Source organism: Hermetia illucens, chromosome 1, assembly GCF_905115235.1.
Source record: "Hermetia illucens chromosome 1, iHerIll2.2.curated.20191125, whole genome shotgun sequence".
In the NCBI taxonomy this organism is placed as follows: domain Eukaryota; kingdom Metazoa; phylum Arthropoda; class Insecta; order Diptera; family Stratiomyidae; genus Hermetia; species Hermetia illucens.
Window position 1 is genome coordinate 16,933 of NC_051849.1, and position 27,079 is coordinate 44,011.

The window sequence follows — 27,079 nt, forward strand, 5'->3', positions numbered from 1 at the left end:
TTGATTATTTCCAAAATCAAGTATAAAGTAGCGTGCGCAATATATAGTGGATCTTGGGATATCAGAGAGAGTAACGCTCGGCAGTAATATTATTTTTTCGTCGGCGATCGTATATGTTATCACACAGTGGAGCAATTATAGAGGTATCACGTTGCTGAGTACCATATATAAGATATTCTCCACTATCTTGCTAGGCCGGATAGCCCCATACGCCCAGAACATCATTGGCCCATACCAAAGAGGCTTCACTCCAGGCAAATCAGCAACAGATCAGTTTTTCTCTCTGCGGCAAGTGATGGAAAAACTGTTGGAATATGGACAACAGTTGCACCATCTGTTCATCGACTTTAAAGCCGCCTATGATAGCATAGCCAGGGTAGAACTGTACACGGCCATGAGAGAATTCGGTATCCCGACGAAATTAATAAGACTGACTAGGCTGACCCTGACCAATGTGCGAGGCCAGATAAAAGCAGCAGGATCACTCTCAAGACCACTCGACATCAACAACGGTCTACGACAAGGGGATGCGCTATCATGCGTCCTCTTTAACCTGGCCCTCGAGAAAGTGATCCGTGATGCTGAGGTAAATGCGAGGGGTACGATCCTCTTCAAGTCCACCCAACTACTGGCCTATGCTGACGATATCGACATCATGGGAAGAACCACCCGAGACGTACAAACTGCCTTCATCCAGATCGAGCAGGCGGCGCGAGATCTTGGGCTGCACATCAATGAAGGCAAGACAAAATATATGGTGGCAACGTCAGCACCGAAGACGAATCAACCAACAACATCAAAGCGCACTGGTCAAACACAAGCACGAACAAGAATAAGGATAGGGGAATACAACTTTGAGACCGTTGAGAATTTCTCCTATCTAGGGTCGAAAATCACAACCGATAACAACTACGATGATGAAATCCGCGCACGGTTGTTGTCAACCAACAGAGCCTATTTCAGCTTACAAAGACTGTTCCGTTCGAAACGTCTCACCATAGGGTTAGCTCTTACTGTACAAGACTATGATCTTGCCAGTCCTCATGTATTCCTCGGAAACTTGGCTTCTTAGCAAGAAAAATTGCGAACTCTTGGCCGCGTTCGAGAGAAGAATCCTCCGAAGAATTTTTGGCCGGATGGACGATGGACGATTCCGTAGCCTACACAATGACGAAATCTATGAGCGATACCATGACCGTCCGGTTGTGGATAAAATCCGGCTCAATAGGTTACGGTGGGCGGGTCACTTAATCCGTATGGATGAAGATGATCCCACCCGGAAAGTCTATAAGGGCAATATCTATGGTAGGAAAAGAAGACGAGGCAGACCCTGCCTAAGATGGAGCGATGGAGCGATGGCGTGGGCCAGGACGCCAGACAGCTTTTAGGGATATCGAATTGGTGGACCTCGGCGCAAAACCGGGATGTCTGGAGTTCCTTATTAAGGCAGGCCTAGACCGGATACCGGTTGTTGCGCCGTTGATGATGATGATGATGATTACTGGATGTTATATACGTGTGTATTATAGTATCTTTGCGGTTTGAATATATCGGATCCGATAAGTCTATATTCTTGTTGCCCTACTGAAAATGAAAATGAGAATATATATAAAATCATATGCTTCCAGTGGATACTCTTTTCCAAATCATTTGTACGCTTAACCATCCAGTGATTTTTACGCGAAAGTAGAATCCGCCATATGCATTGTGCATGATAAAATGCTTGCATAAATAGAACAGCTGACATATACTTACTCAAATGATATCATCACATTCCAGGAAGGAATAGTTTTTCCACTTCTGTCATTTTTTTGCAAAGTTAAATAAAGTTCTTGCTTTGCACTATTACCATATTTTGTCCCAGACACTCATTCACTACAAAGTGGACTGATATGGGATACTCATTGTTTGAAGCAATTTACTGTTCACTCTTATCACCATTGCGTCCGGAATTAATCAAAAAGTCGTCAATTTTTTTAAGACTTTCGAACAAAAGTGAAGAAAAATATTTTTCGCAAGGGAAAGTGAGTTCAAGCTTTAAAGAGTTTTGCGCCCTGCAGCAGCCGATACCGCAGCTCTCACAAACATAACAAAATTCCATCAAAATCGTGGTACTAATTCTTCACATTCTAGAATATTAGGAACCTTATCTTAAATTAAATCTGAATTGGCTCTTATGAAAGGGCGTGGTGTCATTTGGATGACGATTTCAATCAGATAATAATAAATACAATGAACAAAATTTTTCTCGTGTACAAATCACTTTGAACCACTTGTTAGATTCTACATATGGGCCTGCAAGTGAATATGAATAATTTTAGCGCAAGATTGTCTTGAAACATAACTTCACTTGCCGGTGTTCCATGACTCGCATAGATGATCCGTTCCGTCATTGTTATCAAGGAAAATACAAGTTTAGCTTCCACTACTACTTAAGGATAAAATAAAACGTCCAAATGTTACTCATCCGTAAACGAATGTTCTATTTCAGTGTTATTACGCTTCTTATTCTCTAGAATTTTTGTAGCTTGCTCTAAAGTTTCATGATAGAAAAGGGTGTTCTTTTCACCAGGCAGCGAATACTTCGATTCTTCATGGTGCCATGTCAGCCCCAGCACTATATTAAAAGCTGATACATCATAAGCGTGACATCCCGAATAACGATACTGCGGTTTCTTGTTATATTTACATCCAGCGGACTGTGCTCCTGAAAATAGTAATTTGCAATGCACAAGTTTCTCGGAGTTTCTAGTCTGCACACTTCAAATTACTCACCTATTGGATCGATACATTCGAGCGTAAGTGTACATTTTATCCACGGTAGCATTATTTTCCTATTGACGACGTGCGAGTCGGTGAAAAAAACCGAATCCAGTGTAACCATTCTTACGAAGAGAAAGCTGTTTGAGTCCGTTTCAAAATAATCAAACATTTTCGGATGTGTTCTTGTAGAAACTGCTTTCGCTATTGTCCAACCTAAAACACCGTGTGATTTTGACTTTATTTCGTTGAATTCGCGACTGCTGCCTTTTATACGAATGCTGTTTTCGGCAAAAAGTATGGATTTCGAACGAGTTAATGCATCCTTTATAATCAAGGGGCGATATGCGTGCATGCGTTCGTCAGCAACATGTGATGGGAAAGGCGATAAGTCGTACGGAATCACAGAACACTTAGAATTATTGCAAAAGGCAGACAAAGAATGTGCATCGTCTTCAGACAGACCTAAATCGTATATTAAAAAGTATTCTAAAGGAAATTTCGCCGCTATATTTTGGGATAAAAGAATTGCAGATGCTGCCTGCCCACTTCTGACATATGTTACAATTGAAAAATTCGCCTTCGTTCCATTATATATAGGAGCATTAAATCCAAGTAAAGATAGATATTTCGAGTCAACATTAAGTTTTTTTTCCTGTGTCGCGCGGAAGTTTTCCTGAGGAGAAAGAAAAATTGAACATCGTGAATTGAAATTGTGTTTAGACTGATTATCAATAAGGGTTGTTCATATGACTCTCTTTCTGCTGCTGTTAAGCAGGGTAGCATAAATAGAACAAACTGCTTAAAATCCAAATAGTTAATTTATCTTGCTTTTTATGTAAAAGGTAGCGCGGTTTGCTAACAAGTATATAAGTGAAATCCTTTACTGAAAATTTTCAAAATAAAAGCAATGAAAAACGGGAATCAAAACTTAAGTCAAATTTGCAAAAAGTTGCTCGTCAATTACGTAAAATACAACATCCAATTAAGACGACACTTTTTTTCCTCAGATTCTGCCGACAAGATTGTCCTTATTTGCTAACTCGCGCTAGAATGAGATTGCAGTGGTAACGATAATATATCTTTGATTTGTCAAATAGTTACCTGCAATTCCTTTAGTTGCATATGTGTTTGCGAAACAATGTTTTTCAGAGAGTCATTTTGCGGCCCAGCTGGACTGAGAATGATGAAAATGAGACTAGTTAAAATGATCGCAAACAAAATAAGTAGTAGATTTTTTGTTCGCATGATTAGGACTCAGATACTGGCTGATTTTGTGATTCTTCATTGCAGGCATTTCTCCCTAGCGGAATTTCCAATGTGCACATATTTCTTCAATCGTTCCATACTAAGCTTGTGGACTTTTGCCGGAACATAGGCCGAACGTTGGCGAAAAGGTAATAACAAGTGCAAACAACTGAAGCTACACTTTGAATGAATCACTCGTGGGGCACATTCACAAGGCCATAAAGGAAATGTACGAATATGCGAATACTGGTGTTGTTTCTCTAATTGACAGCAGAATTATAATTGCCGGATTTAAACTAGAAATTGCTTGTTACGATGTTGCACGACCACTGATTGGCTTATCTGCATGGAACACCCGCGGCTGTGATTTCGATGCAATCCAAATAATTCACTCCAGTTGCACTTTTGTCAAACTATGCCGATCTGTCAAACATTACACAAACACCGCAACACCGCAGGCAGTCAGTTTGAGAAGCCCTGTTCGTGGGTGCACTACCCGTGCGATGTTATCACATTCAAATTTCAGCTGCAAACAAATATTTAAAATTGCCCCACTGGCGTACGTACGCAAATCTGATCCCATGTGATCCATTGTTTGACTGCGTCTAGCAAGCGATTGAACCAATAATGAAGGTTGAGCGCATTCGTTATTAATTGATTCAAACAGTTTTTTATTACATAGACACATAAACCCAGTACGAGCTAAATCGGCCAAAGCGACGGCATTTTATGGACTGCCAAACTAAAAACTGCCCTTGACTAGGCGTTTTATGTGCCCGTTTCTCGCTTTCCAATTGATTTCATTATTCATAGATGCGGTGATCCGAGAGTGCACTTTCCGCGACATGGCTACGATGTCGGCGTTACGGAGTTTAGTACTGGTAAGTGATAAAAGAATGAAATTTAATTGGGGAAGGCAGGTTAGCATGACTTCATTTGTAAATGTTATTTCACTTCACTTATATTTTTTTCAAGATATAAAAAATCTTCGCACTATCTGGTAATTTTAACCTTCAACATAATAATAATGTCCAATTGTTGTGTTGTACGGAATTGCTTTCTAAAGAATCAATTAGGTTAACTTGCAGAGCTAACATAGAAAATATAATTTGAACGAGGGAAGCCGTAGTAAGAAGTGGATGTTGGCAACATCATTCAAGTTGAAGAGTATATTTCTATTCACCACGCATTTTACGCAGGCAACTGCTTTCCAGGAAAATAGACCACGATCATGTTGGCGAAATAGCAGTCATAAATAGATGAAAATAATTCTTGGAAGTGCTGCTAAATGGTGAAAGCACTCAGGTTATACAAGATGCACGCTAGGAACAACTACACCACAGGATATAAGGTGTCATATGATCACTTAAAATAATAATGATCCAAAGTCCAGACAACATATGTATTGCTAACATGCTCTAAATAGGGAATAGCTATGTCTACGCGGCAGTGATACAATTTTCAAAATGTTTTTCAGCTCGCTCTAGGTCCTACCGGGAAACTAAACATCTTTAATTTGATATTGATTTTGAGGAAGAAGACTACATATAAAAGAAAAAATTCAAGTATTTAGGGGGATCAATGAACTTCACTATATGTTATACGGTTGAGAACCGTGCTTATCAACATAGATGAGGATCGACCGCTAATGTCCCTGACCCGGCTATCTGAAAAATCGCGACCATCGGCAAGTTCTCGGTATGCGGTATATTATAACGAAACCATTATTATTTGCGGCTGCTTTTGTCTCCTTGACAAGCACAATGGCAAAGTCTTTTTTGTCACTGTATGTACACACTACACTTTTCGAGGTTTACCACAGTACCCCAGCTCAAAAGTATTACGTTTGCTGGCCCTTCGTTCCTTACAATCGTCGATCCCCTTCCGAGTTTCGGTAATTAGCAAGATCTTATGTGCCGCTTCGGGAGGTGGTCACCAATTTGACTTCTACTAGAGAAAAGGGCGCTTTGATAGCGATCCAGTGCTCAAAAATATTTGGCGAGCTGTTTAACATGTTTGCTGTCCGGTCAACAAGATAATTTTCTCACTATCGAACGACAGCCTGGTGTTGACCTTGGAAGTTCGAGGCCTTCCACACCTACGAGAAGATGCAGACGAAATAGGCAATTACAACTCCTCCTTTGTTTTGTACATCCAGCATACAACTCATAGACTACGATTTAATTAGATGTATATTGCCGGTCAGTTGAAACCAAATTGACCTCATGACAAAGACTGTGGTCGAATAGGGTGCCTGCAATGACAAGGCGGCCAAGGCTGCAAAATGCCGTAAACCTTTCATCACTGTCATTATGGTCCCCAGCACGGTGTTTCCCCATCACAATTCCGAGCAAATTGTTAGCAAAGCACAGTCTCAATATTAAGGAAGTTGGTGCATAACACCAGACTATTTAGATATTTCTCACTCTGAGCCGGAATCTCATGGTTAATATTCTACTTGATAGCGGTTTCCAGGATATGGTAAGTATTAATCCGACACATGATTCATATTTACTTCCAGCAGACTTCCTAGGGTACGATAGAATGGTACGGCAAAGTGGAGATGAGAATCCCACCATCCTACCTCGTTTAACTCGAGAAGGTTTACCGTGTATCGACAAAATTCTCGTTGAATTTCAAATAAGCGAGCAAGTCGAAGAACGATCGTGCATTCGTCATGTCAGCAGAACACAGAGTTTCTGGTTTAATATAGTTGTAGGCTTTAGAAATGTCAAAGACGCGATTTTTATACATGCCTCGGAAGTAAATATTCTCAAGAATATTGGGTTAAAACTTCAGAAAGATTCAGGCAATATTATCATAGTTATGTTCGGCTAATGCGAGCGAATTCGTGTATACATTACACGCAGATCTATAAGACTTCGCCTCTTTGAATATCATTTTTTAAACAAGTCAGCGATAAATGGAAACTACTATATTACATTGTAATACTGCATTTCAAAACAAAAATGATGGCCCCTTATTTTCCTTAATCGAGATTCTGAGCGTTAATAACGCATTGAATTTTGAAGCAGAATCGTCGGATAAAAACTTCTCTCAAAATCGCTTTGTTCATACGATGACAGTGATTTCCCCAAAACTCCTGTGCTGAGCCTCCTGCAATTTTCATCATTTATTGTAAACATGTAAATCTATCCTGTAAACCAGGAGTCGGAATTTAACCAATTTATTCAATGAAATTCCTAGTGTTGCACGTTTATTCGAATTATAATACCTCTTCCCACCTCCTCTACAAACTAGCTTGGATCGTTCAAGCATGTTGAAGAAAAACTAATTGAAACACTTCATGAAATTATGAAACAAGTATGGTATGGTACCATTGAGATGTACATATGAGTGCAGAATTGCGACAAACCAGAATCCGAAGACCGGGTTCTCTGAAGGAAAAGGTGGATGGATACAAGTGCTATAAGGCTTTTATAATGCCCAGCCAGACTTACCCAAAGACAACAAATATATGGTATACCAATCGAATAATAAATCGGCTATTTGTTCAATTATTCATGTGTTACTAATTTAAAAAAAATCGATTTTTTAACTAATTTGTACTGAACAACCATTTTCAATACAACGTTGAAACTATAGTCGCTACCCGCATTTTATCTATATATTCAAATACACAACTGCAAACGGCGGTATATTTTCTATGATCTCACATTATATAACAGTTTATTTCTGCATTTTTTCAAGATCGTCCAATCCCTACCAAATTTAGCCAGGACTGATTGCAACTTCTAAAATAACTTCCTTTGAAATAAAAAATCATTACGATATATGAAAAAATGCTTTAATGTTCACAATGAAGACCCATGCCCTCAAATATTCGGTACGCTCTTGTATCAAAAAGGATTTCAACGAAGGCCCACAGTAATATCCTTCCTAATCTACCGAAATAGATCATCATGGAGCTGAATTGTGTTTCCCACCATCAATGAAGCCATACGTGCTGTTGAAAACTGAAGAAAATAAACTATCCGTTTGATATTATACCGATTTTGAAAAATGTTTATTCAGATATATATAGATATATATTTAATAAATATATTTTAACATATATATCTTCATTGATTTACAATTAAAATTTCGTAAAAACTTAAGACCAAACTTTCTAAAAAAGTTGAATCTATGCAATATTTCTATGTATCACAGAGTTTACTTATATTGTAATCTAGCGCTAATATAAGAACTAAATGTTATTTCATCTGAAATCAAATCACTGAAGTGATTTTCATGAAATGAATACATTTTTCCTTAAAATAAACATATAAAGTTGCAATAACTTACAGAAAAGTAAAAAATCTTTATGTATTCTGGGCAATAAGTACTTACTATCTACAAATAGCTTGGCTTAAAAATCATCTTATTTCTACGGAAAATGTTAAAAAGGCACTTTAATTTTATACACTCTTCGATCCTATTTGAAAATATCAAAAGCGTTGAACTTTTATTTTTCATTCGCCGCACATATTTGCAATTTTTAAACCCGTAATATATTTTCTATAAGAACTTGATAAAACGGGAGAATAAGGCACAAATTGAAGTAACACAAGTGATTGCTTTGTTTTTCCACTTTAAAATCTCGTAATCGTAAAATCAAACTGTTGTTTCACTTCGATGTAAAGGTTGCAATTCGCGTTGAAGGTCGTTATAATATTCATGATCGGAACTAGTTTGTTCTCCTTCGCTTGATAATACTGGGATGCCAATTGTTTGTGTTGGCACTGCACTATCTGTATCACTGGGTCCTGGGCCAGAGCTCATTAGATACTCTGGATTATCGATACTCGCTGGAACACCTATCAAGTCCATGTAGCCGCTTGGTGCTGAATTCCCATTGGTTGGTTGGCATGTAGGCATCAGATAGTCATCCTCATCTAATGGTAAATCTAAATGCAGGTTTCCGATACCAACTTTACGATAATTGGAGTCGGTTTCATCATCACCGGATGACGTTCTGTTTAAAGAAACACTACAATATCTAAGCGATTTAGGGAGCGATTCAGATTGCTGCTGGCAACTGGGGCCTGGTTGAACTTTTGGCTGCAGATAATCTTCATTTTCAGCTTGTGGTTCTTGGTTATAAAAAGGTGAAGAAAGTCTTCGTATCAAATCTTTTTCATCCTGACTAGTATATGGAGGAAGCCTGGTGAACTTGTCACCAGGAATAACTAAGTATCGTCCCGGGTCTCGCGCATAATCAGCAAATGTATCGACCAATTGTTTGAATGAAGGCCGCATTTCCGGTTCTAGATGCCAACATTGCAGCAACGTGCAATATACATCAAGTGAACAAATTTCGGGCTGTTCTAGTTTTGCTCCACTTTCAATCAGATCGGGTATATCCTTGGCAGGAACGTTTTCGTGAGGTCGTTGACCAAATGTGAGGAGCTCCCAAATCGTCACACCGAAAGCCCAAACATCTGATTTACTCGTAAATATGCGATGTCGAATGCATTCTAATGCCAACCATTTAATTGGCATTTTCCCACCTGCAGCTTTATATTCGTTTGTCTCCGCGAGCAATTTTGCTAATCCGAAATCAGTGATTTTCACGAATGACGGCGTTTGTACTAGAACATTACGAGCTGCTAAATCCCTGTGAACAAGTCTCCTCTCTTCCAAGTAAGCCATTCCACGTGCAATTTGAGCAGACCAATTTAAAAGCGCTTTAGAGCCGATGTTATTCTTCTTTTCTCTGACATAGTTAAAAAGGCTCCCAAGAGGCATCAGCTGTGTAACCAACATCATTTGGGATGCCATGCAAACTGCAAGTAATTTCACCAAATTTGGATGTTCAACTGATGCCATTATATAGGCTTCGGCTAGAAATTCTTTACTCGACTCGAATCCCGATTCATTGAGAAGTTCTTTTATAGCAACTGGAATCTTGACATTCTCTCCTTCTGGGACCCAGACACCTTTGAATACTTTACCGAAAGCACCTGTACCTAATATGTTACTTTTACTCAACTCCGACTCTTTTATAATACGTAGTTTATTTAAATTAGGAGCGATGTTTGTCGGCCGAAGTGGCTCTGCATCCTCGCAACCTACTATTTGTTTAGACATCTTAACTGCCTCCTTTTTTGCTCTAGTTTTTTGTCGACAGTGATAAATCAGAGCAACCATTACCACCAGAAGCCCTAATAATAGCGCTAGCATACCGATCAAAATCATCGATGACTTCGCGGTGGCACCTTGCACCAATCCCTCCATTTCAGCGGCACAATATGGCCTATCCGAATAAGGAACTGTATTCACATGAGGGTAGTTGGGTGGGCATTTATCAGTGCAATTGAAGGCAGTTGTGTTATCGGGGTGATTTTCTCCGTCTAGAAATAGCTTATATGTGCGACATGAAATACAGTTATCTGGTCCTGGACCATAGCAGCCTTGACATTCTTTATGACATTCAAAACATTCTTGCTTCTCTTCATCGGCATAATAATTCATAGGACATTCATCCTCACACTGTTCTCCTCTTTTATATCCTGCACACTTTAGACAAACTGATTCGTGAAATCCATAACCTTTGCAAACCTTGCATCTTGGATGACATTTCCTGCATAAAATTTTCCCAGCTAATGCTTTCAATGCGTTGGTTTGTTCTTGAGACATAAAATATTCGAAGTAATAACCGATAGGGCAGCTTTCATTCTTCCCTAAACACCTTCCGATGCTAGCGTCGTCATTTATAATCGCTTTTTCACATGTAATACAGCCATCATGCGCAATAGTATTCCGAGGTCCTGTACAACCATTACATACGTCACTGCATGGTCGGCAGATTCCGTTATCTGAATATTTTGTTTCAGGGCACTTTGCTAAACAGATGTGACCGTCTCTTACATGACGACATTGCGTACAATTATCTGGTCCAGGTCCAATACATGATTTACATTCTCGATGACAAGTTTTGCAGGTCTTTGAATCTGCGTGGTAAGCACTGGTAAAGAAAAAATAATTGAAAATATATATTTTCACGACAAAAAATCTACATACTTTACTATGCTGTCACAACTGGCTATACATGTCCCGTTGTATTTATAATTCTTGCATTCCAGACATTGATCTGGTCCAGCACCCCAACAGCCAGAACTGTCACATTGTTCAGAGCAAATAAAATTGTCTTTTCCTGCAAATGGAAAATATATTTATGATTATTTTAATAAAGTTTACGTTGCACTTTAAGTTTAGTTTCCCTGGCGTTCCAAAACACTTTCCGCGTGGCAATAAATCTCAATTAAACTGTGTTTAGTTTTGTATTATATTCTAAACAACTATCTAGCTTTAGCCTAGCTTAGGCTCCAACTACTGACGGTTTAAACTTGGATATAATTTCCACCCTTGTCATGTTTTTGTGATTATATAAAGGAACACTTTCGGTCACGTTTCTCCCAGGCCAGAGGTGAGGCAACGTCTAATGAGTAGCCTCTGCCTTGGATGAAACCGTTAGTCTTTTATGTATTATACGATAAACACGATAGGCTTATCATCTAATTCGTTTTTCTACATGTTTATTCAACTGTATAAAATGTGGCTCAGAAAGTTGTTATTTTATTATTTAATTAAGCTTATCACTCAATTTAACAAGAAATAATAACATAAGCGGAGATCCGCCTAATTCAAAATGAACTCGTAAGATCGTAATAGAATGCTACCTTTATAAGATCTTAGTTAAATTTGTAAATAATCAATACTCACTGCACTCCTTTGGATCTCTGTTTTTAGCTATAACGTATCCGTGTTCTGAAGACTTTTGTATTTTAGACCAGTCGATTCCATCAGCATAACAAATATTTGGATTTTCTTGTATAACGACCGCTCCTGAGTTTATTCGTTTCAAAGATTTCAACTCTAAAGAAACCAGTGAAGATTTTACAACTGAGAATGAAGCAAAGTAATTTTCCATCAATTGGCGGCCATGAATAACCTCCAAGTTCCTAAAGTAAGATAGATTCTTGAAATCCGGGTGTTCGCCTTGAATATCAATAAATCCTGTAACTTCTTTCACTGTTGAAAACACTTCAAGCCTGTCTGGGTGCATTTTAACATAACGAGGGCCGAAGGAAAAATTTCTATACACCTCTTGATATCCAGCAAATGTTTGATCTAGAATTCGAATTGACCCATCAATAATAGTGCATCCTTTGAAGTCGTCAATATTTCCTGAATGAAGAATTGAATGAATTGGACATGTTTTGGGGCAGGGGCCGTTGCAGGGAACACATTCACCATCTTTTGCCATTTTCTTCGATGGGCATGTTCGGACGCAGGCCCCATTATCGCGTAGTAAGTGTTCTGGGCAGCTTTTTACGCAAGTTGCTCCATAAGCATATTTGCCTTCAGGATTTGCTTCCCACAAATAAGTGATTGGATTATAACGTTGCATTGGAGGACATTCCTGTTTACACACTCCATCGTCGTAAAAATTGCGACACGCTAAACAATCTTTCTGAGTAGGCCCTGTGCAACCACCAGCACAAAATAAATGGCAACACTCTCTTGGATTCGGCCCAAAGCACCTGCCTTGCGCACACTGTGGAGAGCATGTTAATTTGCTAAACTTTTGACAATTATGAGGCCCTTCGCCCCAACACCCCCTTTCGCATTGTTTGTCACACTTAGGACATTCACGTTCAGGAACAGTAAAATTGTAAACATATTTATACTTCCCTTCGGGATCTGAAAAATCATAAAAAATTAGCAAGTTATCGAAATATGAAACATGTTTGCCTAACTTACCGCTCATAATTTCTTCCCACTCAATTGTTTTAATATGGCACAAATTGAAATTATTATACAATCCAACTGAGCCTTGCAGAATATCCCTCAACGCAGGCAGTTCCAATGTATGCATTTGTGAGTGTGTAACGAACAATGAGAAATTTTCTTCTTGTACATTAAGTTTGAAGAATGTGCGACCGCGAATTATTTGTAATCTAAATCAAAATAATAAAAATCAAATGAGAAATATTGTCCGACAGTAATCAATTGCAGAAATCTTACTTTGGAAGTACAATATGCTCAACATCAACGTGACTTATTAAAATATAACCTGTCACCTCTCGAATATGTTCCAAAAAATTTAACTTTAAATTTTTGTCTTGAAGCCATGTCAACTCTAAGTTGCCATCAACATAAGTGCAATTTATGAACCTTTCACGTAAATTTCTGTAGTGGTGTTCTCGATTGGATGGCACTGATAAGCGACTATTCGTCCCGATACAAACTGTAAAAGAAAATATTTTTAAAAAATAATGTAAAATTCCATCTTATACAGTTTTATGATTGCGATAGGTATGAGGGACAAGACTTACAAAATTTGACTAAAATCACATAATAATTATTTTAATTATTTAAATATAAGAAATTGAAAATCAGGTAGTTTTGAAGTTTACGTGATATATAAGTTTTGAACGTATCGCTTTGACAACCTGTCTGTTTTATCCAACTTCTGAAGTCGCACATTGAGCTCTTTGGAGTTAATTTTTATTCACTGTCTTTATCCCTGTTTATCTACTCCAATCATAATGTTTTATTATTCAACATTTTCCATTGTGTATTTATCGGTTATGTGAAATATATGTGGGACATTCTACATAAGAGTCGGAACGATTTGAAAATGTATTTTTTTAATCCTTCAAGTCTGAGGAATGTCCGTTGGTTAGAAAATATCAGCTAAATCAGGAGCTGAAATACAGGTGAGCGTGTTATAAATATAACGATTGTAATTCGACGAGAGAAGAAAAACAAAGATAAAACTATGGGGATAGAGAAGGCTGCAGTCTACTACTTTTATCCAGCTTTAAAACTACAAAAGGATTTCAAGCGTGTTATTCTCTAAACCGCATTTGCGAAATTGGTGGGCAGAGTTAAATCAAACAATTATTTTGACTTGCACGAAATCGGATCTGAAGATTTCTAAGATGTAGTCACTAAAATTATCCCCCTCCTTTAATCACTTCTTCTTCAATATATTGGAAACCTGAGATATGGGGTGATAAGTCCACTAATTGACATATAAATGTCGATGCAAAGTATTTCGAAGTTTTCTTGTCAAATTTGATAATAATGCGTTGACTGAATGTGGAAAACATAGATAAAGAGGAGTGTTAATTAAACATTTTTTTAATGAGAAATGATTTTGTGCAAACCAAGCAGAATGTCTACAATTATCATTTATGCTGATGCCAAATTCTTTAACGAGTTGGCTCCAATACCAAAGGTACCATTTAAACACTAACCTTTCATTAAAAACGAAGGACGATATCGACAATGCAGTTCGAACGTCATATAGACCAGTGAAACTTCTATTAGTTATCTCAAAATGATTTAAGAACCTTTTGCTGTGCACGTTATTGTCCTATTTAAACAACATAATGCTATCTCAACAATCCTGGGCTTCAGAAGAGGACATGGGACAATAAAATACCGTTTTTCCAATTAAGAAGGATGATGGCAGTTTTTCAGAAAGTTCTACGATACAATAAAGGGAGAACGGAAAGTCCAATAATTTTATTCCACTTACAAGAATTAATGATGAAAATAATTTAATTTTTTGCTAGAAGATACACTTCACCAGGCGCATGAAGATTCCGAAATGTCTATAATCAAAACGGCTAGACGTTTAAAATCACCCCCAAGTTTTACCATGAAACAGTATGTGAAGCCGAAACCAACAAATTGATTAACTTCCTTCCGTCACCGCGCATATTACAAAAGAGCGAGACATTTGAGTCAGGGATAAAAATACTCTTAGCGCTCACCGACATCCTTCTGCTTCACGTTCAGCGTGCGGCATAAAAGCACAATAGAAGTTCTGTTAGATTCTCCAAGAGCTCTGTCACCCGCGCTTTAAGATAACTGAACTAAAGACTGAACGACAACTGCATTGAAGAAATGCCTCCTAGTTAATTTGGGACCAGAAATTCACCAACGCATAGTCTTTCATTATTTATTATTTTTCCCTCATTTCACTTTCAATAAGAAATGCTTCAATTTTATTATCATCCCACTTAACGTTGTGTAAGTGGAAAGCCTACATCATCATCAGGGATTCGAACTACGAGCAACGATCTATTGCTGATTAAAATAACAGCTGACTTTATGGCAAGTTCTGTCTTTCCTATATCGGAAATTTTCATTAGTATGTAGTACTGTACAATTTCGATGCTCATCCAAGGCATGAAAGCTCATGATAGTCTTTAGGGTATCAACAGCGGCAATATTTCCCGAAGGTTAACTCAAGTACTCTCCTATTAAATCAATGTGCTTTATTTTACTTATTTATTTAAGGACTATACTATCAGAAATTCGCGAGTAACTTCCATATAGGTTGATTTCTGCATGTCTAGATGCTTAATTTCCAAAAATCAAGAAACTTGCCCAAACACTTTCCCACTCAATAACAGCTAATGAGATAGTAACTATAAGCCTTTTAAACTCCTTGGATATATAGGTAAGCTTGTTTTCAGTATATTTTGCCACTAAGAAAAGCTCTTCGAACTGTAATAACATCCCACATATAATGTACACATCTCGACATATTTTACTAAAACAGGTAGACACTGGATATCGTGGGCGTCGATACGTTTGTAGCTTTGTCCGATTTTCGAAAGAGATATTTTGAATATGCACGAGGAAACGGGGAAAAAGTCGAAACCGGCACATGAGTTGATAGAATCGGTGGAAAGTGCGGCTTATTGTATGGGGTTTTGAATCAATTCGACACTTTCAGCTCATTACAGGTATGTATTTATTTACCAATAGATAAAGGCCATTTTTTGGTCCCGAAAAGGCCTTCTAAAATGATAATAACGGACAGAAAATGAAATTGAATAATACTTTTCATCTCCAAAAAAATATGAGATGTAAATTTATTCTCGAGTTTTGCTGTTTTCGAAAACAGTATTCATATCATATCGATGGGAAAATTGTTTTAATGTAGCTCTATTGCTGTTCATGTTTCAGTATCTTAGAAACCAGCAAATTACATAAACATTCCCTAAAACCTATAAATGGAAAGAGAACAACAATTGCAAATGCTTCAAGTATAAAACATTTGATGTTCTCGTATGTATACATATTATTCTCTACTAATGAATTCAAGCTTACTTCATATCAACAAATATTGAAAGCGTTTGCACTTTGATAGGTACCTTTCATTTCATTCTATGCATCAGATTAACCGATCTGATAGTTCCGAAATATGCTTTGAAACTTGTGGGCATTCATCCATCATTCTTCTCTTATAATGAAAAAGGGCACATTAATATTAAGTAATTCCGAAACTATCTGGTATGTCAGGGTTGATGAAAAAAATCAATTCAATATAAAGGAGGATATTTTCATGGAAAAGTAATCTAAACTTTTTTTTGTGATTTTTGTTAAAATTATGGATGATTATACCTCATCATTTTTTGATATTTAAATTAGTGTGATAAAATTATAATTATAATTTGAATTCATACACTTTAAATATATTAAGCTTTATTAAATTTTCCTATTTTTTACGGTGGTCTCAAAGTTTTGTCCGGCAATGTATATGCGTGTTTCCTGCGATAGTTAGGACAGTAGCGAATAATTAATCTTAGAGCATATTATGAAGCACCACGCGAGCTATATCAACTAAAAACAGATTGACACTAAACACAGAAGCTAAGGTGACGAATATATCTAGTAAACACAGAACGTAGTAAAACGCATATTTCATTAACCCAAACAAACAATAGGAAAAATTAGGGCAATACAACGGAAAAAAAATTATTTCAAAGTCCTTTAAAACACTTCATATTCAGTATGTAGAAAGGCAGAAAATCTTTAGTAAATAAAGAAAATCTTTAGTAAATAAAATCGTCGTACATACTACAGAAGGCACAATAGCATTACGAAAGATCCAAGACAGAAACTCGACTAAACCGTCGAAATGTAGACGTATTAGTATTTGCAGAGGTGGCATAAGTTTAGAAGAACGAATACGAATACTCACGAAATACGTGAACAATGTATGGAAACCTAAATTAATAATTTCTTTGGAGGATTTCATTGCGTTGACTTTTCCATTTCTATTCATAAAGCTGATTTAACAAAAAATAAGTATTTTTTTATCCTCTATCATAGTGTCTGTGTTCGCATTTTCAATAATATCATCCATTGTCGCACAGGCAAGGTGTACACATGGAATTATGCTTGATAAGTCACTAACATTGTTTACTGGTGTTCTCATGGTAAATACATGGCGTGCAAAACTAGTTTGTGGCGCCGCGTACTTGGTACTTTCATCTCAAATGTTTTCAATTTTATCGATATTCTCAAGCAAATCTAAAACACCATATAAGGTTGAACTGTTCCTCTGCATCGAAATCACATCTACACCTAAAGCAGCATGCGCGTCGAGCAGCCATTTTACAGAATGTATCACCTTCCAACAACTTCTAGTGGAATACAGACAAGTTTTATACAAATCTTGGTCACATTCCTAATGTGAATTTATGTTTTAGTATGTGTTTATTAGAAAATTTATATCTTTAAGAAAAACTTAAAATTTCCATGGCGAGAAAATCTTACCGAATGAAAAAAATAGAATGAAAATGTACATAATTGGAAGTCTTCGTACTTTCTAAATCGTTGTTTCAGATTGGCGATTTTCAGAGATTGACATAAGGTATGGCTTCGTGATTGACTAGAAAATATAAAAAATATTTATCACGCTTTATTTCACAATTTTATCTATATCCACCGCCATTGGATATGGTTCTCTACATAACAAAACTACTAGTTTTCAAACTTTAAGCATTCCAGTTTAGAAATACATAATATATAAAGATTTGATGTGCGCATCAGTTACATTTTTTACAGATAATGTAAATTAAACGATCAAAGCAGAAAGAACAGATCTAATCGTGGAAAAAAGGAGCTTCGTTTCTCTCAATTAGAAGGGGTATCCCCGAAATATCACTTCTTCATAAAATTATAAATTGTTCAAGTTCAGTTTTGCGCAAATCGCTTCACGGTGTTACTGTATGTATATCGAAAACGATTATATCTCCTCACAAGAAATTTGATGGAAATATTGGGTTTAAGTTAAAGGTTCGTTATAAAGAAACAAGTCGGGAAACCGGAAGCTGGACGCTGCAGGTACGAAAGGTTTTGTGTATTTCTTAGTACGTAGCACGTAATATATCCGTATATTGTGTGAGAGTATCCACTTTCGGGTGATATTGACATTCATAGTCTTCAATTTTCAAAGAAGCAACAAATTTGAGGTATTATAACTTTGTTAGTAATAGTGCGATTTCCACCAAACTTGGTAAGATCATGCTCTATATTATAGCCTATATCACTGCATTTCATGGTACTAGGATGAACTTAAGGGGGGTTTCTAACCAATTACAAAAAGTTGTAGTAATATACTATTATTAACTTTATTTAAACAGATATCGGCATGGAAGGTATTTCGGAGCCCAGGCACCATATAGTGGCAGCCTCCTGATTTTTTTCAGATTTTTCGGTTTGGTAGTTTCTGAGAATGGCCCCCTTAAAGAAGTAATCACTTTCAACCCCCCGCGCTCCCCACTCTTCCAACGAATGTCAAAACTAAGATCGGCTTTGAAAAGTACTAATCGAGACCTTTAATTTGATACCCCACATGACTATATTTGATGAAAAAAAATTTTACACCCCCCTTAGATTCAACGTAAAAGGATGTAATTCACTGTATGCGTGAGCGTTCACAGTTCCCACCTTCCTACCAAATTTGGTGTCAATCGCTATAACCGTCTCCGAGAAAAATGCGTGTGACGGACGGACAGACAGACAGACAGACAGACAGACAGACAGACAGACAGTAAACCGATTTTAATAAGGTTTTGTGTTTACACAAAACCTTAAAAACTGGAAGCTATTTGCTGGGACGGATTTATGTGTGCTATTCAGGGCGGCGTGGTCGCCACCTGAGCTTATAAATAGCTCATAATGAAAGAGCGAGTGGGGAATGTCCAGTGCAGAGTGTGTGGTTCGGCGTTAGAGACGTTGGGCCATTTCATTTTTGGCTGCACTGTAATGGCACCGGTGCAATACATAAACAGGCATAATGCTGAATGGAAGGTAATTCATCAAAGCCTTGCATATAAACATAGGAACAGTATCCGTTTTACCGATATGACACCCAGGCAGTACTTGATAGTTCTGCTTACACATGTATTGAGGGCGGCAAGTTCTGACTTCTTCTTCTTCTCTTCAGCCTTTGTCCCGTTCACAAGGGGGGTCGGCTCGTCGTGATCGGCTTCGCCATTTGGCTCCATCGAATGCCTGATCTCGGTGCAATCTCGAGGCTTTCAAATCCCCATCTAGCGTATCAAGCCACCGTTGTTTAGGTCTGCCTTTTGGTCGTTTACCATCGACTTCGATGTTCAGACCAATCTTCGCAAGTAAATTCTCGTTTGCACGAATTGCGTGACCATACCATCGAAGTCGCCTCTCTCGCAACTTTTCCACGATCGGTGCAACCCCATAACGATCGCGGATATCCTCACTTCGGATGTGATCTAAACGTGTGACGCCACTAGTCCAATGTAGCATCTTCGTCTCCATTACCGCAAGACGCCGTTCATTGTCTTTTATAGTCGGCCAATATTCAGAACCATAGAGAACGACTGGATGGACAACATTGCGGTCAATTTTCGATTTGAGACGTTCGTTGATACGTCGATCACAAAGAATACCAGTTGTGGAACGCCACTTCATCCAGGTTGCGTTAACGCGTGAAGCAATTTCATAACGCAGTTCTCCATTGGCTGATAGCGTTGACTCGATGTATTTAAATCGTTCAGTTCTGGGCAGATCACTGCCGCTGATAGTGATTATGCCTGTTTCATGGGGATCGGTCGTCAAAAATTCAGTTTTGTTTAAATTCAATCTGAGACCGTGTTGCATGAGGCGATCATTCCATTTTTGGACAAGTTGCTCGAGATCATTTTTGCTATCAGATGCTAGAAAAACATCATCTGCGTAAAGCAGTGTGTAGGGCGCTGGACCTTGGATATCCCATGTGACGGTGTTCATAACAAGAACAAAGAGGAGTGGTGAGAGGGCGCTTCTTTGATGAACACCAACAGAAACACGAAGCGGTTTTGATACACCCCCCATACTTCGAACTTTACTTTTCGGATCGTGGTAGAGTAATTGAACCCAGCGCACGAGTTCTCCTGGCACGAAGTGATGTCGTAAAGCATACCAGATGAGTTCGTGTGGTACACGGTCAAACGCTTTCTCTAGATCCAGAAAGGCAATGTAAAGAGGGCGATGCTTCTCACGGTATTTCTCCATGAGTAACCGGGCAGCGTGTATTGCGTTAGTTGTTCCGCAGTTCTTGACAAAGCCGGCTTGATTCACAGTTATTTCAATGATTTCCCGAATACAGTTGTCAAGAATGCGTTCAAAAATCTTCATGGTATGGGAAAGTAACCGGATCGGACGGTAATTTGAACATTCTGCTCGACTACTTTTCTTTTTTCATATTGGAACAATGGTACTTTCTTGCCAGTCAGATGGTGTTCTTCCTTAATAAATAACCCGGTTAAAGAATTCACTGAGCCATAGTGTTGGGTCCCAGCTCTTCGCTTTCCAGAGCTCAGATGCGATGTCGTCAGGTCCTGTTGCTTTCCCCAATTTCATTTGTTTTATTGCCTCCTCGACTTCAGTTGCGTTGACTGGTGAAACTGCTCCAAATGTCGGCAATGATTGTGGAAGTGACGGATGAGCAAATTCTTCAGTTGAAATCTGCTCGAAGTATTCTCGCCAAGTTCTGACTGATCGCCACATATCACAGAACAAGTCTGATGTGCTGCTAGTTGGCAAGATGGGTCGGTCCGTGTATATTATTGACGTTGCTATACCCCATAATGGTAACATTGAAGGGAAATACGTCGAGAAGAAAATGAACTATGAACCACTGGCTCGGGAAATCAAAGAAATTTGGTGTTTCGAGGAAGTGATTGTAGTTCCTATATGGTTGTTCCTCTGCTGTAGGCTTATCACTTACACAGTATGAAGGGTAATGATAATGACACTGAAGCGCAATCCAAAATACAGAGTGAACAGGAGACATGTGTGTATTAGTATCAGGAATTTGAGTTACTTTTTTTCGGGCTCTGGTCCACTGCTTTTCGAAGTTCAATGTTGTGTATGCAATAGCAAAAATTTCACATTATGTTGGCCAGGGAAGCAGAAGTGGCCACGAATAAGAGTAATTTCGACGCCTGATGTTGTATTTGATGATGCGATGGCCGAGTCCATTGAGCGTGAGCAGCTCACGATGTCGTCGCTCCGGGTTAGATTCCCCGTTCGCCATGGATATTTTCTTTCGCATTTGTGCTGTCTCGCTGGGTAGGCTTATTACTTGCGAAGTATTAAATGCGATGATAATTATAACTGAAGTATTGAAAATTAAAAATGGAATGGAGAGTACATAACAACGCCACAGAGGCCGTTTCAGAGGACATATATTATGTAAAGCGAATTAAGAGCTTCTTATAAACACGACGGACATCGTCGTAAGAAATGTACTCGTTTTCAGAAAGGGGGAAAAAGGAATTGTAGTCGTCTGTAGTGTCTTTTGCCCGAAATGGACTGCTCGCGAAGTCAATCGTTGACGTAATCCCACCGGTTCTCAATAATATTGCAACTCGAGGATTTTGGGGAGGTTTCGCCTATCTTCGGGAAATTGAACAATAAGCAAGTGCATCTTTTCCATGCTTTATGTTTCGGGTTATAGTTTTGCTACATCTTGAATGATTGACGAATACCCAAGTTCTGTGTGCTAGCATGATTTTTTCCTAAAAATATCAATGTACATATTCGTCCACAAATACAAAATTACCCACACCTTTCGCCCAGCATCAGTCTCACACTATAAAACTTTTCAAATTGCCCGAAAACGTTTAATTTTCAAAAAGATACTTCTGCGCAAACTTAAATCGCTTTACTTGATTGACCTCATTAACATAAGTTTTATTCCGTGCCATACGGGGGGAGTATGGATGGGAAAATGTACATCCATATTAGAAACAAAATCTGCTTACCAATGCAGACAAATTGGGTATTTGTCAAATATTCAATATATGCCAAAACAATGACCCAAAAATTAAAAGATGAAAAACGCGCGTGGGATAGTGTTCAATTGTTCGACGCTACTCGAAACTTCTCCACAATCCCCGGACTGCAATATTATTCAGAACTTGCGGAATTATGTGGACAGTAGGCTTCGCGCTTTCGAGCAAAAAATATTTGATGTTTTCTCGAATAATGAAAAAAATCAGCTGAATATCTCCAGCGTTTGTTCGAACCCATGTCATGAAGAGTGAAAGCCGTATGTTATGCTAAAATTCTCCATACGGAGTATTAATTAGTCATTTTTTTGAGTTTATTATTATGATTTGTTTGGTTCTGTCCGGATTTCAATTTTGCCTACGAAAACACGGTTTCTAGTGTAATTTGCTCTCAGTAAGGGTTTTATTTGATAATGTTTTATTAATTTTATTCGTATTGTATCCAAGGTGCTGCCCCGTTTGGAAGTTTTTGGAAAAAAAAATCAAATTCATATAATTACTTTTACCCTTTTTTGAGCACTCATGTATTTCTTACGACATTGCCGATTTCAATTTTGCTCACTTTATGTACAAAAGCCATTGATATTTTCACCTGTTAAGTAATTAAGATTAGGGTATTTAAAAGACAAGCTATAGTAAGTAAGCTAAACTCAGATTTAATGATGAAGAGGACATCTGATCCCGATATATATCGATCGATATTTGAGGAATGCAAGAAAAATGCCGGAAATATGGGAAAGATTAGTCTTTTTTTAACGATAACCAAGCCCAACAAAACCAACATACACAACAGTAGGGTTTTAGACATGTTTCATGGTAAGCGTTTATAAAATGGCTAAGCAGTTCCATAAAATTGTGATATAGGCAAAATAAGAATTAAAAACTAGAAGCGCTACAGATTTGGACATTATCTTTTATTTGTTTTTTCTTATCCAAATCACGAAAAATTGTTCGTTTAGATTTCTCATCATTGCATTAACGAAAAAATGTCCTATCCATAATCCTTGACTCTTAGTAAACATAGGAAAGTTTACTTAGTCGACCTATATTTGATATGAAATACAGATTAGAAGATATATTGTACGAAATTTACGCAATATATTTTCGTTATCTATTCACAATCGATTCAGTTTAAATCATATTATCGACTTTCCAAGAAGCGTTTTTTACTTCATCTTGGTATATCCAAGACTAAGTGTATTTGATTTTTATGTTTAATTTTCAAAGCAGGAGTGGTGAACACATTCCCTATCTAGATTTTTAATACATGTTTACGTGAATCAGCTCTCGAACCTATATGTATACGTCAAAAAGCGTCATACATATGTGTATACAAATAAGTCAATTCTTCGTGGTTGCTCCATCAACAACCGCTTGTCGAATAAGTTGGAATTGAGTAAACATTAAAAATACAATTTCAAAATCTAGAGTACACATTGTATGTCGTTTATTATAACTGTTGTGTGTAATGTAATATTTTCACCAGCGTCTTGAATTTTATCATTAACGTCCGATTACGTTATTTACATTTCATGGAATGCCACAGAAGGGATGAAGTGTCTCCAAATACTGAGCTTTAGGTACTCCGTGAAAATTGAACTCGAATGTTTTTTTTTTGGCATAACGAAAACCTATTTCGAACTTAACGCTCAAAGGTTCTGATATTTTTGTACATTCTAGTTATTTAAGGCTGGTTCGGGGAGATCCGAATTGGATATTTTACTTAGAAGACAATACATTTAAGTGGCGATTAGATGAAAGTATGTTTGTTTGCACTCCATCCATTTGATTATATGTGTATATGCGCATTAGGAATTTCTAAACAAAAATAATGGCATCCACATGAATATTTCAATGGAATTATATATAATTAAATGATATCAAATGAAGGACCTCAAAAAGTAATTTCGAACACTTCAGTTGAGATGAACCGAAAACATGGTATCCAAAGATCGGTCTTGCAGTGGTCTTTCATTGTGATTTTCGTTATTCGATTATCGAGGTTTTAGTTACGTGATGATTCCATTCTGGTTGCCTTCCGCTATTTAAAAATAAAATCAACATATGCTCTGCCGTTGGTTTCAATCTCATTCATGCTACATAGATACCTATGTTCAAGGCCCTGATCCAATTGAATGGTCGCGCCAACGATTAATATTGTTATTTTTCTATAATATGTATACCCACATTACATTTTTAACTTCGAATTGGAGATTTTTACTGTTGGTAATTTTCAACTTGATTAGTTCAACTCCATCATTTGTTCTATGGTTTTGTTGTTTAGGGCTACTTTGAAATTGCTGGCACTTGGCTTATTTGTCGAAAGTTGCATATTATATTCTCTAGCTTTTGCTTCAAATTTGTAAACAAACCTTAGTGGATTGCTTCGTTTTGAGCAATAGAAACACTTTCTTCAAATATGGCCAATTTTAGTTGTTCTGTGCCAGCTTTTACCTGGCTCCGAATGCCTTACTAGGTGAAATAACAGGATAGATCTTTCTCTGTCAATATTTTACCATTTTTGATGTAGGTACTGTCTTCAGCATTTAGTTGTTTTTGAACCTTAATACATTCATTTTGGCATGGGACTAAGTTTGGTTTCTTCGGGTTTTGTGTAAATGCCATCATTCGAGCGCAGGGCCTGCCAAAAAGGCAGGTTTACGACTGACCGACAACGAACATCTAATCGTATCGACTATGTGGTGATCAACAGTACATTTATAAGTTATGAATGTTCGCAATAAAAGATCGGCCATATCGTGATCAACAGTAAATTTAGGAGTTTTGGTGTGAATTTTTGCAACAAGAAGAGTGCTGACATCGCCTTCGAAAAGGACTGGTGGCTTACTTTCTTTTGCCCGTCGCCACTGCGTCTTCTCGCAGGGAGCAGAGACCAGAACCATCAAATTCAACACGGGCCGCCTCCGCGATCCGACTGTCCTCCAGCGAAGGGAAAACTTCGTTGCTGCGCAAATAACACAACCACGAGCAAGAATCCTTATCTCTGGCACAGATTAAGTTGTCGGGTACGTCGGAAGGGGACGCTACAAGACCTGGCTGAGTGCAGATGCAGGTAAAGGACTAAGAGTAATGTTAATAACTGCAAGCAGGACTGAGCACGACGTGAAACTCCGTTACCAAGAAACAGCAGGAGAAGTATAGCGTATCGTTAGTGAGCAAAGAGGAAGTTGCAAGCAGCAAATAGTAACGATTTCGCTACCGTATCCCGCATCATGAAAAAGCCTTTCGATGGTTCTATGAAGAACGTTAACGATTGACTTCTCATCCACAATGGTAAGCAGCTTTGTGAATGATATAACAATCAACCGTAACATGCGGATATAAACTTCTCCTTCAAACAGAAGCGAAATTATCGCTCAAACGGAGATGTGTGATCGATCTTTTCGGTTTCTCCGCACAATTTTTTCGTGCAGAGCTGCTACTTTCACTCATTCGTAAATTCTGGGAATCTGAGATTCCACTGAGAAGGAAAGGATGATCGTCGAGATTTCGAAGAAGGACCCTCGTCTTGAGTCCGACAATTGGAAGGGTAGGGCACATGCGCGCACTTGGCTAAAATCATTCTGTGGGGCGGCAGGAAACACCTTGAAAGCTTCATCGACAGGGAGCGAGCTGATTTTTGCTTTCAATCCTCCTCTACCCACCACATTAACACCCTTCGGATCAGTGTGAAGAAATGTGCAGGGTTTAGATTCCCGTTCCACCTGCTCTCGATCGATTTTGATGTCACGCCGGAGTAAATTATCAGAGGATTTTTTTTAAATTGAAGAACGTGGAGGGTTTTAATGGCTGACTTCATCTTTCCTCAAACACCTCGACTTCTCACCGAAGCAAGCAGAATTGGACTGAAAATAAACATGAGTAAGACAAACTTGTCATTATACTTTTCCTATTTGCATCAATGTTTTCGATGTTTTAGAAGCTAGCTACTGTTATTTCTGTCGACAATAGCATCGAACTTTATGATTCGTATTAAGGGGGTCATCCCATGTGAAGGCCTTTCTTTGGCTTTTTTTAGAAATTTTTTGTGAAGAACTGGAGAAAGATACAAATACGAATTTTTCGCCATGGGTTTACTAATATCTTGAGCGTGCATAGTAAGTTTTCAAGCCCGATCGCAAAGTTCATTATTGAAATACAGAGCAATTTATACACCTATCTCCAAAAAAGGTGTTTTTCTGCTGCGCCGCTAGAAGCCGCTGTGATCATCTTAAAGAAAAAAAGTAAACGGCATTTTAACGTACAGACTTAACCACAGTCCGCAAACTAGGATTATTAAAAAATATTAAAAACTAAATTGTTGGTGGCTTGTTAAATTTTTTTTTTTGAATTTTCCTGTCTTTTCACGGCTTCTTCAATGAATAAAAGAAAAACTAATGAATGAATCACAATTATCCTATCCTGGCTTCAATTCTTGTCCTTTTAACGAAGTCATTCGAACGTCATTTGGACTGATAAATACAAGCCTTATTACGGCGATCGACAAAAATCTGGCGTGTGACTTATCACGTGTTTAACACAATAATTTCCAAACGACTCCGAATATCACTACACTATATCCAGATACATTGATGCCAAAAAAAAAAATCGATTCCTCGGATCCGACACACGGGATGACCTCCTTAAAAGCGTTAAATCCGCTTTCGTCGTTTTGTCTCCCTAACACCAACAACAAGTTGAGACTGCTCCGCACCAAAGAGCAAAACTAAGGAAGATGCAGCAGTTTAAACAACTACGTCCCAAACAGGTATGTTTTGGATGGCATCAAGTCTATCAATGAAGATCTGAGCCCTTCTGAAGCGATGTTTCGGAGGTTTTACGTAGAACAACAGCGAGAGTTCGAACCAACTTATGTGGAAAATTTCAGCAAAGCACTTGAGTGGGACCTTTGTCATCGTTGATATTGCAGCTTATGTCCC

General features: G+C 38.0%; 2 protein-coding genes across 3 annotated transcripts in view; both read right to left on the reverse strand.

The window, feature by feature from the left end:
* Positions 1 to 2,457: 2,457 nt before the first annotated feature.
* LOC119646963 lies at positions 2,458 to 4,448 on the reverse strand. Its single transcript, XM_038047664.1, has 3 exons — positions 3,865 to 4,448; positions 2,776 to 3,436; positions 2,458 to 2,707 (listed from the first exon to the last, which is right to left on the reverse strand). Exons 1-3 carry the CDS (start codon positions 4,006 to 4,008, stop codon positions 2,460 to 2,462), a joined length of 1,053 nt encoding a protein of 350 aa, XP_037903592.1. The 5' UTR covers positions 4,009 to 4,448; the 3' UTR covers positions 2,458 to 2,459.
* Positions 4,449 to 8,000: 3,552 nt separating this feature from the next.
* The window catches only part of LOC119646962 (epidermal growth factor receptor), a 51,172-nt gene continuing 32,093 nt past the window's right edge, over positions 8,001 to 27,079 (reverse strand). For both annotated transcript variants that reach the window (XM_038047662.1, XM_038047661.1), the window contains exons 2-6: positions 13,039 to 13,261; positions 12,775 to 12,971; positions 11,734 to 12,714; positions 11,032 to 11,164; positions 8,001 to 10,975 (exon numbers count right to left, since the gene is read on the reverse strand). In XM_038047662.1, the coding sequence (XP_037903590.1) occupies positions 8,623 to 10,975; positions 11,032 to 11,164; positions 11,734 to 12,714; positions 12,775 to 12,971; positions 13,039 to 13,261 (3,887 nt within the window). In that variant the 3' untranslated portion in view covers positions 8,001 to 8,622. The remainder of the gene's footprint in view (positions 10,976 to 11,031; positions 11,165 to 11,733; positions 12,715 to 12,774; positions 12,972 to 13,038; positions 13,262 to 27,079) is intronic.

Bases quoted from the DNA above. Each gene is read 5' to 3' on its own strand.
- LOC119646963 (XM_038047664.1), bottom strand. From the start codon at position 4,008: ATGCGAACAAAAAATCTACTACTTATTTTGTTTGCGATCATTTTAACT. The intron at 3,437-3,864 runs GTAACTATTTGA...CTTTCTCCTCAG, and splicing joins TGCAACTAAAGGAATTGCAG to GAAAACTTCCGCGCGACACA. The intron at 2,708-2,775 runs GTGAGTAATTTG...TACTATTTTCAG, and splicing joins CGAATGTATCGATCCAATAG to GAGCACAGTCCGCTGGATGT.